Source organism: Amphibalanus amphitrite, unplaced genomic scaffold (genome assembly GCF_019059575.1).
Source record: "Amphibalanus amphitrite isolate SeventyFive unplaced genomic scaffold, NRLGWU_Aamphi_draft 000050F_arrow, whole genome shotgun sequence".
Taxonomy (NCBI): Eukaryota; Metazoa; Arthropoda; class Thecostraca; order Balanomorpha; family Balanidae; genus Amphibalanus; species Amphibalanus amphitrite.
The window spans coordinates 1,043,292-1,057,841 of NW_024881546.1; the positions used below are offsets into that span (position 1 = coordinate 1,043,292).

The 14,550-nt window shown below is 47.4% G+C and overlaps 2 protein-coding genes across 7 annotated transcripts in view; one reads left to right on the plus strand and one right to left on the minus strand.

The window, feature by feature from the left end:
- Positions 1–1,054, minus strand: part of LOC122377766 (transitional endoplasmic reticulum ATPase) — a 25,441-nt gene extending 24,387 nt beyond the window's left edge. Inside the window, exon 1 of the mRNA XM_043358167.1 lies at positions 413–1,054. Coding sequence (XP_043214102.1) covers positions 413–429 — 17 coding nt within the window. The 5' untranslated portion in view covers positions 430–1,054. The remainder of the gene's footprint in view (positions 1–412) is intronic.
- On the plus strand, positions 1,050–10,027 carry LOC122377767 (vacuolar protein sorting-associated protein 72 homolog). 6 transcript variants are annotated; one of them, XM_043358171.1, is made up of 9 exons: positions 1,050–1,104; positions 4,219–4,393; positions 4,892–5,030; positions 5,197–5,311; positions 5,549–5,731; positions 6,082–6,251; positions 6,651–6,826; positions 9,100–9,223; positions 9,676–10,027. In XM_043358171.1, exons 2-9 carry the CDS (start codon positions 4,254–4,256, stop codon positions 9,784–9,786), a joined length of 1,158 nt encoding a protein of 385 aa, XP_043214106.1. In that variant the 5' UTR covers positions 1,050–1,104; positions 4,219–4,253; the 3' UTR covers positions 9,787–10,027. The 6 variants fall into 6 exon arrangements, with proteins under 6 accessions (XP_043214106.1, XP_043214107.1, XP_043214109.1 ...); XM_043358172.1 differs by having other exon boundaries at positions 1,096–1,162; XM_043358174.1 differs by lacking the exon at positions 1,050–1,104 and adding an exon at positions 1,169–1,183.
- Positions 10,028–14,550: the final 4,523 nt, after the last annotated feature.

Consider the following 14,550-nt stretch of genomic DNA (forward strand, 5'->3'; position numbering starts at 1 on the left):
AGGTTGTATAGGGTTTAGTAGGTTGGTAGGTTGTAGGTTTTAGGCTGGTAGGTTCAAGCCTCTAGGTTTGTAGGTTCAAGGTTGATAGGTTCAAGGTCTTAGGTCAATGGGTAAGGTTTGGTCAGGTTAGATTGTTTACTGCATCTACACATTTACCCAACGGTACACCCGCACAACACTTCTATACAGCACCATATACAGCAGCCACCACTCTATGCTCATGCACTACATTCTGTGACATACCACACTAAATCCACACCGCACTGCACAATTGAAACAGCTCAGTGCGTCTGCACCAACACGATTGAGATCTTGACACTGTGATATTATTTGAGAAGAAAACACTATTGATAGAATGCAACACATTGTGTTTTAAATTATACTTTGTTAAGAGAATCACAGAAGTACTTACTTCTTGCCCTCTGCCATTATTGCTTGAAAGTTATGACCTTATAAGTGCTTAATTCAAATTCGGTTGAAGATAGCAAGGCTCAGCAGCAATCGAGCCAAGCAGAAAATAAGATGTCACTGATAGGCGCTATAGATATTCAGCTACCTATTATTTAAGTAAATTTAAAAATACGGAACAATCACAAAGCCGACCTCTGACCCGACAAGAACTTGAACAACGGCGACGATGACGCGGTACACAGCTAGCTTGTGATGACGGAGCAAACGACTTGCGGCAAATATGGCGAATGACCGGCAACTTCACGTTTGTTGTCAGAAGAAAATTCATGTAACGCAAATACAGAACACATAAGGAGGCGCCTACATCCAATAACATGAAATATTGCTAAGTGTGCTATGATCTCATGCGTTCTCTATTGGTTACATTCCTTCGCATTTAATGATATAAAAGCAATACTGCTTTGTTTATTTTCCTTAAAAACAGTGTAAAAATTACAAAATATATTATAAACTATTCAAATATATAAAACAAAATAGTTCATTCTCACTATCGACCAGAAAAGTGCGCAAAACTTAAGAAATTTGTTTATTACGTCATCAAATAAAACAAATTTGGCATTTTCTGCCTGTTCGCATCTGTCGTAAACAATCTCGAGAAGGGGGCTGTGGATTTAGAACAAGAAGGGGTTGAAGGTATTTATCGTGTATATCGCCTTCACAGTGTTTTTATATATCTTGGCCTTCACCTTGGGTTTGGAAAAATGATTTAAATGTTGTTCTTTATACTCGGAACAGCATGAGAGTTCCGGTTAGCTCCTTGGTGCACCGGATATGGTGCTTAACCCAAACCAACCAACCAACCTTGTTGTTGTGCCTTGCTTCTTACCCTTTTTTTCTCTACTCTGCTTTTTAAATATCTACCTACCTGTGGCATAAGGCGACATTCTTTTAATTCTATCCCCCACCCCAGGGCCTCAGATAACACGTTAACTGGGTGGGCACCCAGTGGAGTGTTTTTGCCCACCCAGCAAAGACAGGGACGGACTGACTGAGCAGTTTTACCCACGCTGGGTAGGTGCTTTGCTTAGTGCCTTCTGCGCTGGGCCAGGGATGTATGAACACCCCCGTCTAACTCAGCTCCTGGGCCACATAGTGACATGCAGTAAGCAGCATTGGAAAGACCATCTAAATGAAGAGAATTCCTGGTCTTTATAAGGTCAGGTCAAAACTCAGGTCGCCAGAGGTCATAAAAGGTCAAATTTGGAGTTTTTGAACAATTTTCAAAAATCTGGCGCATAACTTGGGAACCAATAGAGCTGCAGCGCCGCGGAAAAGAGCATTCAATAGCTCTTTCACTGCTCTTTTGCCAAAGTAGTCCTCAGATTTGACCTCAGTTCAATGGTTTAGCATCTCCAGAGGGCAAAATGCTCCAGAGGGCTAAAACTCCTATGATAGCCATTTGATGAAAAAACCTTTTTAAGCTATTGCAGAAACAAAAGGTTTGTCATAACTTTCTTGAGTAAAAATTTTTACTCAAGAAAGTTGTGGCATTTATTTTGCCAGCCATCATGTTCTTCTTATCAAGACTCATCAAATAAACTATAGTTTGATCCAAGGCTATATAACTCCTATAGGCTATAGGGTTTGATCTTGAAAGGTCATTTTGAAATTTGACCTCAGGTCAAGGTCATGACCTGACCGGAAAAGGTCATTTTGTATGTCAGTCGATCAGTTCAGTCAACCTCAGCACAACAGATGTGTTATCATCACTTTAGCATGCACCTACCCTACCAGAATTTATTAGCAAAAAACTGTTAGGCCCCCTTTTATGACCTGAGATGACCTCAGGGATGCAAGGAAGGGTCACAGGTGCCATTTTCCAGTTTACTGTGTCATGTTGAATTGTTGATAGGTGTTTAAACATGTTTAGAATGGTGTCGGTCTAGAAAAAAGACGCATTTTAATCTTATCCCATTGACACTGATGTTAGGTGTCGGACTTTCGTCCCCGTCTTGAGTTGAGATGTTCGTTTGTTTGGCCGCTATATCTGCCACGAGTGGTGGAGTAGTTACAACTGTCGCCTATCACCGGGGCAACCCAAGATCATTTCCTGCTGACCATAGGAGCTTTCGATAAGGTATGACGCGTACGGCGCAACGCCACAACACCCATGACCCAGGGTCTCTCTAAGGACCAACCAAAGCACACCTGACGACGGGCGGAGAGTAACTGGCCGAAACGTTCTGAAACTAGCATCTCAACTCAAGACGGGGATCAAAATCTCTCTCTCTCTCTTTCTCTCTCTCTCTCTCTCTCTCTCTCTCTCTCTCTCTCTCTCTCTCTCTCTCTCTCTCTCTCTCTCTCTCTCTCTCTCTCTCTCTCTCTCTCTCTCTCTCTCTCTCTCTCTCTCTCTCCTCTCTCTCTCCTCTCCCTCTCCCTCTCCCTCTCCCTCTCCCTCTCCCTCTCCCTCTCCCTCTCCCTCTCCCTCTCCCTCTCCCTCTCCCTCTCCCTCTCCCTCTCCCTCTCCCTCTCCCTCTCCCTCTCCCTCTCCCTCTCCCTCTCCCTCTCCCTCTCCCTCTCCCTCTCCCTCTCCCTCTCCCTCTCCCTCTCCCTCTCCCTCTCCCTCTCCCTCTCCCTCTCCCTCTCCCTCTCCCTCTCCCTCTCCCTCTCCCTCTCCCTCTCCCTCTCCCTCTCCCTCTCCCTCTCCCTCTCCCTCTCCCTCTCCCTCTCCCTCTCCCTCTCCCTCTCCCTCTCCCTCTCCCTCTCCCTCTCCCTCTCCCTCTCCCTCTCCCTCTCCCTCTCCCTCTCCCTCTCCCTCTCCCTCTCCCTCTCCCTCTCCCTCTCCCTCTCTCTCTCTCTCTCTCTCTCTCTCTCTCTCTCTCTCTCGCTCTCGCTCTCGCTCTCGCTCTCGCTCTCGCTCTCGCTCTCGCTCTCGGTCAGTCTCGGCCAGTTACAGCTACTGTCGGGAGTGAACGCTATCACCCTGGCCTGTGTCGTATACTGCATTCAGGAAAATACCTACATTGGCGGCTCAAAATTGAACTCTGTTATTCCGTGACCCGCCGCGATACTACAAAACCTTCATCATATGTGGGTAATATCCCTGTTCTTTAGGAACACCCTGGCAACAAAAATACAGCGAAAAATACATAATTTGGTCTGCGGGCAAGCTTTTGGTATTTGCCCACCCAGTGAAAATTCGTAATCCGAGGTCCTGGGCAACGCTGAACTTTCGAAGCCCCTCGTGGGGTCGCTGAGAGCGCTACACGCGATTCCAAGAACCTTACACCGATTTCTGAGATGTGGGAGCAACCCCCTCACATGCTCACGTGGGGTAGAATCCCAATCGTGATGCACGAAAATGCATTGTATTGTATGTGCATTGTATATGTTCTAGTAATCTTGGTATGTGCCTACCAACATTCCACATTTGCCAGTAGGCAGCAAGGCCATATATAGTGTAGGCAGTATGTATTTTGCCAAGTTATTGTAATGAGAATAAACTGGACACCTCTTCCTTTTGCACATGGGATGTGCGGTAGGGGTCATCCACATGAATCAGGATCACTCTAATGATTGGTAGAATGCATGAAGCTAACCTACTAAAAGTCTTTTAATAAATCGGTCCAGCGGTTGACTTGAGGTATAGGCCTTTTAAAAGCGTCACGGGTCCGGCCAAGCTGTGCCGCAAATAGATACCAACCTACTTTGATTTTTCCGTTAAGTTGAAAAGACTGATATGCTCTCGCTCTTAACAATTTTACCTCGGAACGTCCTCATGTAACAAATATGTGTTGTGTTTTGCAGGATAAAATCATAATATAGATTTGAACGGACTCAAGATGGCACTTGCTCTGACGAGGGAAAGGAGGAAGACGGCGGGAAACCGCATGAACAAACTGATCACAGAGGAAGAAGAGGATGACTTTTATTCCACCACCTATGGAGGCTTTAACGAAGAGGAGGAGGATAAGGACTACGAGTAAGTTTTCGTGGCGTGTCTGCCTGTCGCTTAGTGGGCGAGACACTTGCCTACTGGCTCGATGACTCTGACTTTAAGGCCGAAAAGCAGTGGACCACTCGGTTCCTCTATTTCGCCAGTTGGCACCTGACGAGAGCGGGCCGAATAATGTTGAGTAGGCTCAGAAGGACCGTGCTGCCATCTACTGCTGTATCGTAAACACTGTCAACTCCACACCTACCATCTGTGAAGGGGCGATGACGAGGCGGTAAGGTGTTTCACCGCTTCCCTTGGCAGGCTTCCAGCTCTGCTATCCATCCATACGCTAAATCAACCGAATTAGATCGCTACAAAAAGTTAATACACTGTACGGAAACTTAATATATTGAAACCGAACCTTAAAATGCTAACCCTTTGGCATTAATTGATGTTTTTAGCCGATCACTGATTACAGCTGCTGCATTTAGTCTCCATATTTTGCAATCGTTACCACTCGTTTGTTTGATTGTTTGTCTACAGGTCGGAGAAGGAGGTCGAGGACGTGGTCGACTCAGATTTCGACATTGACGAGACGGACGAAGTCAAGTCGGACCAGGAGGATGCCGACAGCAAGCGGCCCCGTCGCGCGCAGAAGGGCGTCGTCACCAAAGCGTACAAGGTAGGTACTGAGTGGTTAGAAACTGGTGTCTAAAACCAGGGACAACTTTGTGACACATGTTAACGCTCTAGAGTTTTTGCTTATTTTTACTTCATAAAATGAAATTGGCATCTCACGCCATTTTATTTTGTGGCTAAGCTTAATGACACCTCACATTGTTTTACAGGAACCTGTCAAAAAGAAGCCAGCGGCGGCATCTTCAAGCACACCAACGTCAAAGGCAGATAAAGAAGCGAAGAAGAAGAAAAAGAAGAAATTAGCGAAGAAAGCGAGCGCTGGTAGTAAGTGCCAATTGTTTTAATGTTTAATGTTTAATGTTTATCCGTCTTCTGGATCCCTCTTACCACAATTCTGACTATCTCTGTGCACACATTAGCTTGTGCCGATTTTTCTGAGCTGCGAGACAGCCCTGCTGTTTAGTGGTGCTGTAAAATATGACCATCTCCTCAGTCATGTTTGCCCGTCTGCCGTCCTGTGCCGCGGCGTCGTGTGACTCCCCTTACCCGGCGCGCCGGCAGTCGTGGCGGCGCGGCGGCGCTCCACGCTGGCCAAGTCGGCCGAGACGGCCCGCCGCCAGAGGGAGCGCGAGCTGACCGAGAGGCGCCGGGTGCCGCGCCAGTCCCAGCCGGAGAGGAAGATGACACAGGAGGAAATACTCGAGGAGGCCAAACAGACCGAGAAGGAGAACCTCAAGGCGCTCGGTTAGTGCTCCGTCCTGCGGTCCAACAACTGGAAGCTCGAAAATGTCTGTTGCTTTGTCTAATATCTGAGAGCGCTGCAGTATTATTATTTAATTTATCGCTGTGTTTGTCTGTATCAGCTAACTTTATGCTTGAAAAGTTCACTCTTTTTTGAAATTACGTTACTGTTACAAAAAAAAACATGATTTTAAAAGCGGGTTCTGTGTTCATTATTCCGCGCATTTCTTGCCTCAATTAAAGTAATGGTTATCTTACTGTTTGTCCTTCACTGACAAGAGTACGCTATTACGAATTTAGGCTCTCGACCACAACCTGAAGCAGTAATTACGCTGATCCCTCACGTTCCTCAGAGAAGTACCTTCTTTTGGAGATTGAGAAGAAGAAGGTGAAGCCGATCAAGAAGGAGTACACGGGCCCGATGATACGCTACCACTCGGTGCGGATGCCGCTCATCGAGGAGGTGCCCGTCGTCGAGCCGCCCACGCCCATCCAGGGGGACATGAGGCTCGACGATATCCAGGTCAAGCACCGCTGGGGTTATTAGAGACAATGCAGCGATGGCTGATATGATAATGGCAAACAACGATGTTTGGAAGCCGACACGTAAAAGGGTCACGTATTGGAGCTTTTAGTGCAGCAAGCTGGGGCATAATGCGGCACGCTATATCCTCTTTTGTGATCGCCGTTTATTCAGAATGTGATTTAATGGTAAAAACCTTATCTCTTCGGTTTAAATATGCATTGAATGCGAAGTATAAACTCTTCAATAGCCTCAAATTGGTCCTTGCAATATTGTTAGATTTTTCTCATATGCCGAGCAATAGTATTTTCCTCTATCAGCATGCCGGTGATGTTTTTGCTGGTGTTCGATCCTCTCCCGCATCAGCATCGTTATGACCTCTCGCTCTCCGCTGCGCAGATCGAGTTCTCTGAGCCTGCGGCGGTGCTGCCGGTCCCCGAGGTCAAGTACGAGTCCAAGATGGTCGGACACTGCGAGCGCACCTTCATATCGTTCTCCGAGCCGTCCATGCTAGAGAAGTATTTCCCCAGCGACAAGCCCAAGCCCCGGCAGCGTAACATCTGTCCCATCACCAGGTAAGTTCTCGGGGCTCCTCCGCGGCGCGGCGGTAGCGGGTGGAATGGGTGCCGGTGACTTCCGCAGGAGTGCTTCGATAGGGGGGCTGGGCCGGCATGTTACCTGCAAGATCGACTTGCTGGCTTCGGTGCACATTCTGTTGCAATGCCTTTTACACTGTTATCATTTTATTCAGTTCCAGTATTGGAGTTATAAGTTTGTGGCATGGAGGAGGTGGGTGATCCTTATAATGCGGCCATTGTGACGGCCCTCTTCCATCGGTGGTAGGTTCGGTCTCTACGGATCATGTGCTTGGGGCGAACTTTACGTCTCAAACGCTCATGGGTGACGAGAAACTGCATCCCTAATGCACTAACACACATTTTTTTTTTTAATAAATTTAGTTCGAACCTTATGATGGGAAGGATTCACAAGGACAGAGCCACCGCTAAGCGAAGCTTGTTGCGGTGACCCTGCCCTCTACCCTCCGATCGCGCAATCCCAGTTATATGGCAGAATTTAGAGTCCAAAGTTTAACGTGCGCACATAGCCGCGCACGGCCGGTCCCCTCACTGACTTCGCCTGGCTACGGCCTGCCACCAACCGCAACCATACCTGTCAGGAGGCCCATAAATGTCAAGCGCCCGTCGCGCTTCGAACCCGGACTGTTGTAACCGGGAACGCATGCTCTCACCACGCGGAGTCCAACGCTCTACCAACTGAGCTACGGGACCGGAGCTACGGGACATGCATGATCTGGTGCAGTATGATGTCCGATATCCTTCATTCCAAAGACATATTATAGGTACATAAAGTTTGGCTGCGCTTTTGGCCAAGATCGCTGTTTGTTTCTGAATTTAACGATCATCGGCACATTGCATTGAAGGGCAAAATGGCAAGATCTTTGATTGGCGCAGCTGATGCGCCGCGCTGGTCCGATTTGAACATATCGAGCGAGGGGGGACGTTTTTTATTAACTCGGTTTTTGGACCAGTTGGCGGCACATGACGTCGTTAAGTCACTGTAGTGATACCGAAAGTACTTCGAATGCATCATGCGGAGGTTATTTCTGCATTTAGCTGTGGTGTAATGTCGATACATATGTCATCGATCCTGTCTTATAGCGATTCTCACACAGAGACGTTTCGAAGGACTTCCATTTTCTACCATTGATTTATAACTGATATGCCGCAAAATTAGTCTCACCCCACGTTAGCGTAGTTGAAAAAAAAAATCAAGGCACTGTTACCAATCGACAAACGTCCTTAGCAATCGTTCAGGCAGTTAATCTAGAGTAGGCACTGCAGTGAGCATTTTTTTTTCTCCCTGGGCGAGTGGCCTATCGCTAACGGGAATTTCCACGCGTGATGCTTTAACGTCCGCTTGCTTCCTAAATAATGGCCGGTACAGGCAGGGCTGTTACCACGCCATCCATTGTTGTTACTTTGTCTGTGTTTACCATATCCCGTGTCTCCGTGATTCCCGCACGGTACCATCCGCCGTTGTGCCCGCCTCCTGTGCACGTTTACTCACGCGGACGGCATGGTAAGTCCGCGCTGGAATCGTCAGGGAAACAGTCTGGGCGCGGGCCTTCTGTTCCCGACTGTATGTATGAAGTTCCCCGCATGTCCCATTTCCCACTCCACGGCTGATGACATCAGTTCGCGGAATGGCAGCAGGATAACAGGTGTCCGATGGCTATCACAAGGATAGTGCGTTAAACAGGGGTCGTGAGACCAAAACGTTCATAACGGCCGGGGACGCACCGGTGTTTTTGCTGTAAATATGCATGGGTGCTGTTTGGTGCCTGCCTTTTGGTTAATGCTTCCTACTCATAACGGTTATTTTACGTTCTTTTTTTCAGAACTTTTGTATCGATTAACTGATTCTGATAATTTGTGTTCCATCAGCTCGACTTAGAAATAGCATTGTGCGCTTGAAATATTTGCTTCTAATGGACGCTTTGTTGTCCATCGCTGAATATCGTGCTCACGAAATTGTTTCATGCCATAATAGCGACCTTATTATTGCTTTTTTAAAATCTCGTTTGCGACCTAATGGATCTAAATAAAAAATACCATCAACTACCAAATATGAAATGATAATTGACTAAAAATTGAGGAATAAAAAAAATAGTTGAAATGATAAATTAAGAAATAAATAAATTTATGAATATATTAATTATCAAATTGCAAATTTTACATTAATGCCATTCGTTTATTCATTGATAAACTAGTGGACGGATTTTGCCGGCCTCATGGTGTTACACGCTACCACTTCCTTTTATCGCAAGGCTGCCTGCGCGGTATTTCGACCCCATCACGCGACTACCGTACGCCAACCTGCAAGCCATCAAGGTGCTACGGGAGGCGTACTACCAGCAACTGGAGCTCAAAGGAAACAGAAATGTACCCGAGGTGGGTGCTGTGAGCTAAGGGATGGCACAGTGTGTCTGAAAGCGTACTATGGGAGATGATAGTTGTTTGCTGTCTCTGGGCCATCCATCGGTTATTTTCATACTATTTTTTTTTCTAGCATTCTCTGTTGTTTGCTTTTCATTTAGCCAATTTTGAATGGTCAGTGACTCAGTGTGCATCTGTTGTGGGACTATGAATAAGGCTTTGTCCAGCTTTCATGCAGTCCCACTTATGATGATGCTATTTTCACAATGGGCTGACTCAGTTGCCTCGTCAGTTATTATTTTCATACGTGCAGATGTCAACATTCACTATCCCTGCCGTTACTATTGTGACCCTTTTTTGACGCTCGTGTAGCGTTGTGGTCGACCGCATAACTCGTCTATCCGTGTTAGTACTCCACGTCTCACCGGTCGCGGTCTAGCCCACTCACCATGTGCCGACTCGTACAGGTGGCTCGCTGGATCAAGTGGCGGCAGCAGCAGAAGGAGAGGCGCGCTCAGCTGCTGGCACAGCGTCGGCAGATGGCAGCTGCCGCCGCCGCCGCCTCGGCCAAAAAGTGACCCCGCCGCCACCCCTGACCGCCCTCTGCCGGTCCGCTGAGCCGCCCGCCCGAGCGTCAGGGGCCCGCGTCTGCGCGGGGCTCAGCAGATCCGAGACACTTCCCTCATCATGTGGTTCGACCACGCCTAATGTGTACATATTGTATTACCAGGTGCTCATTTTGTATCATCGAACTTATCATGTTCGTTCACATGGCAGTATGTTTTGTATGGCGAAGTAACAATACACTTGTTGCTAAAACTGCCTAATTTTGAATATGGGGCGTGAATCGATCAGAAGAAAGTGGTTGGTGAGATTTAGAATGGACAAAATATCAAACAGATGATCGCCATGAGCGATTCTAATGGAAAAAGTAATCACGTACAAATACAAGACTTCAAGCACATGGGTTTGGGTATTCAGGATGTCCAATAAACATAGTTTAATGGGTTTAAAGGTCAGCTTCCACTTTGTATTACATCATCGGAGTTCTATGCGCAGTTAAATGCGGCGTATCTGAGCCTGAAGCGACTGCCTGAACGATTTCAAGGCTAATTTTACGGACGGCATGGGCAGTGTGCGCAGCTGTGATCACCTGCACCCCTGGTCAGTTAGGACCGATCAGCTCGTGCGTCGGTCATGAATTCAGCTCAGACCACACTCCGCAGTTTCTTCTAATCCGCCGGGACCTGACAGTGGCGTTCAGATAAGTGGGGAGAAGCTAAGTGGGGCGAGATGATGACCTTTTGTCCTCCTGGCACTGGCCTTGATGCGCGAGTAGCCAGCAGTTGACAGCTAATGAATTCGAATCAGCGCTTACTTGATGAAACGTAAAGATAGGGTGTCAGCTTGCAGTGGGCAATCGTCGCGAAGTGGCCTACTTGGGATAAGGGAGGGTGGCTGAACCGCTCTGCGGTCTGACCTCGCTGGATCACTGGATCTTGACCTTGCCTGCGGGAAGCCAACGCTACTCTGTGGCCCTTGCTGTGCTCTGCATAGTTTAATTGCGGCAAATCGATGGGTTGTGACCTGGCAGTGAACTGGTAATAATCGGTATTGATTCTTACGCGCATCAGGATATATTTATTTCCTGTCTTTCACCGACGAATGAGTTTCCGTCGTATTCCATCTTGGCTGCGTCGTGTCCTGACCTAGTCTGACTAATGCCAGCCAACCCTATGGCTATTCAATTTATAGGCCTGGTTTATTGCGGTCGGCAATTCCTGTCCGGCTGGAAAGACTTATGTAAATGCTGTCCTAGTGTACGAGTGGGTGAGCCGAGTGGATGGCACTGCGCTGAAGACATCTGTCTAGGTGCCTAGTTTCAGAGATGTCAGTGCCAGGAACCCACGGTGAATAATACATACTCTGCGTCACAATTGTTCTGGGAGACTTATGTTGCCTGAAGTAAGGATGCTTGAGGCTTCTCGTCAGTCGCTGCTACTGGCTAGTCGCTACCCTGGCACATTATCGTACGAGGTCGAAAGAAATGCATTGAATCGTAGACAATTGTACATTACAATAGCAACCAGTGCAGTGCCGTGAGTTGTATTCCGGCCGTGGGCGTGCCCCATACACAGGTCGCCCTATAAGCGGAGCTAGGCCGGCTGACCGGTGATCGGGCGGAGGGTGTCATGCCGCGTCACGGCTCCTCAGTGAGACCCTTGTTGTGTCGCGCTTAGACGGGCCTTTATCACCGGACCGGTGTCAGTGAGACGTTGTTCGTTGTGTCAGTCCGTCGGACAGCGGAGCGGCCGGACAGATTATAATATGGTGTGATCGCAGTGGGACAACAATGGCCTTATAGCGCTCTGTTGCGTAACACGCATTGTTCTGATAGCCGACTGGAGTGAGCCAGCCGAGTGACATGAACACTGACCAGAATGATATGGTCCTCCGGAGAGGCTGGAGACTGACTGGTGACGGTCCAGACCGAACCGCTATTCTGAGCCGAGTGTCAATGCTAATTTACGTAGTATCTGTCTCTGGCCAGCATATCCGCTGGCAGCGGCCCTTGTGTGTGCCACCTCTTCCTATCGTCCTCAGCTTGACCTCGTTGAACAGTGTCTTAGAAAGCAAACAGTGATTTCGGCGGGACTAACCTTAAACGGTGAATTCGGCGGGACCAACTTTAAACGGTGAATTCGGCGGGACTAACTAACGGCGTTGTAGTATTTGTGGGACGCCAAACGCGAACCGTTACTGCATATCTGTTGCAAAGCGAGAGAGCACAGCATGTTTATCGTGCATTTAGAGGGAGGGATTACATCTCAGACATGCTCACTTTCAAATATTTTAGACTTACCGTACTATATGCTTGCATCTTGTATGTTGATGATTTAGCGTATAAAGGCTTGTTCTCGTGTCGTTGCCCCCTTGTAAGGACATGCCTTCATAAGTGGGCGGTGGCCATCTGCGTTGCACATCTAAACGGCATCTCTTGAAGCTTAAACACGCGAAGATAAAACGATGTTGAAATATTTGGATGTGATTGTTGAACAGTTTTCATACTTTCGTCTAAAGAGCGTACCGAGATATTTTCTCTGTCAGCAAGAGGAAGTTTGATGTTGGAATGCGATTTACCTAAAAATTTTGATGATAAGGATAACGATGATAAGGATATAAGGATTATGATGATAAGGATATGATGATAAGGATATGATAATGATGATAAGGATTTGATGATAAGGACTGCTTTGCGCACACTACCAGTCCAAGCAGATGATCGATTTTCGAATGTTTCCGGTCTCACTTTGCTTCTCATCAGGTCAATGTAAAATTGCTGATAATGGAAGGTTACAACCTACCTAGAGAATCTTTGCATAACGACCATTGCTCGAAGCACCAAGATTTTGTTGGTAGAATGCATCGTCTATCAGCTCATGCAAAACAAGCCATTTATCTGACTCCATGTTGGGTCCTCTGTAGAGGAAGGTCAGCCCTTGACTCTTGGTTACAGCCGGTCTAATCCCGTGAATGGTAGGTCAGTGCTGGCCTGAGTGGACTTCCCGGCCTAATGCCGTCGTATCCTGTGGACGCTAGGTCAGTCCTGGATGTGGACTATCAGTGGACTCCCTGGTCTAATCCTGCCGTATCTTGTGGAAACTAGATCAGTATCAGGCTCTCAGCTTTCATCTCGTTGCATCCTGTGGACGCTGGATCAGGATCTTGGGCTCCGTCCTCCTCCTCTAGAATCTGGTCTAAGCCCGCGCCTCCTGTGAACGCTAGGCCAATATCGGGCTCTCTTCTCGCCTCTCAGATTCTCGCCGCATCCTGTGGACGCTGGGTCAGTCAGACTCTTCTCTCATGGACTCTCTGGTCTAATCCCGTCGTCTCCCGAGAGCGAGCAGACCGGTCTCGGGGACCCGGTCCATCCCCGGCACCGCTCCCCCTCCCCCCCCCCCTCCCCCGGGCCGAGCGGCGGCCACGGTCAGGCGGCGGCTTAGTGCGCTAATCTCGCTGACCTCATGGTGCGCCGCGGCTCCGACAATTGTCTCTGACTGGATGGAGACTCCGGCAGCTGTGTGCACCGGCCACCCGACTCACGGCCGTGAGCCGCATGCTCAACCGACCCGAATCCGCCGGTTGATTCAAGCGCCGCCGGGGAGCGGTGTCCACCGCTTGGTAGATGCTCGTCGCCCTTCAGACTTGGCCGGCCTCGGATGGACCAAGAGTTATGGGACAACTTTATACACATGGTGTTGTATGGCATGTGCTTTATTATAGCGCATATGAGGTGGCTCTGGATTTCTACATTCAACTTCGGAGAAATGATTCCTCAGCGCTATATTATAGTTGTTTTGTAATTAGTGCGGCATGCTTATGGTAACGTATCCCTTTTTGTTTTTGTTTTTTGTTTTTTCGCATTCCACTGTTTTTTGTTTTGTTTTTTATTTACAAGTCCGCATACTTTTTTTCAGGAACGCAGTCGCTCTCTAAATCATTTCGCTGTAGCAACAAAAACATCTTTTTTTCTTCATAGCTTAGCTTGCCTAATGCCTATACTTACCTACAGTGTTGTAGTAACGGAAACACCTCTTCTTCTTCATTAGCTTGCCCATACTTACAATGTTTGTCGACATGGACCATATTCGGTCTGTAACCCAAATTTCACAAGTTTAATAGTCAATCACTATAATCGATATTTATGATTTCGTGATTATCGATTTTGGTGTTTTTTTTTTACTCATGTTTTCATATTTAGCCATTATTATTATTATTTTTATTGTTCACTCAATTAATTAACATGTAGGTAAGGAATTGGGCCGTTGACCCGTTTTAATCCGTTCCTTTACTCGAATTTGTTGATCAATGATCGCTTACCCTCTGGCCTAGTGTACCGATTACAATGTCTCAAAGGTCAAATTGATTTGCACTATTAACGACAGGTATCACTTTCAAACTGCATTGTCGTTTCCATTGAAAATTCGCCATTTTTCTTTGTAGTGCATCGACATGACCTGTTAGGACAACCCATCATAAAGCCTGTATAAAAACACATGAAAAAGAATAGTTTCAGTCTACGTCATGCATTGTTGCGTCACAATGGCTAAGCTGCTTTTAGCTTATACGACTAATTTCGTTTGTCGATTTTTAGCTTAGCGAGACGAGCACGAAGCTAGGTAAGCATGATCAATTGCCGTGTGGTAAGCATATTTTTCTGAACTTTTATTTTAATCGAAAGGAATTCGACAGCTAAAAAGTAAAAACGCAGGCCGCGTGCTCAGACATCGGGAGATCGTTGACTACTATAGAAGTGCTCGTCTCAGCCAGTGAGTCAGGTC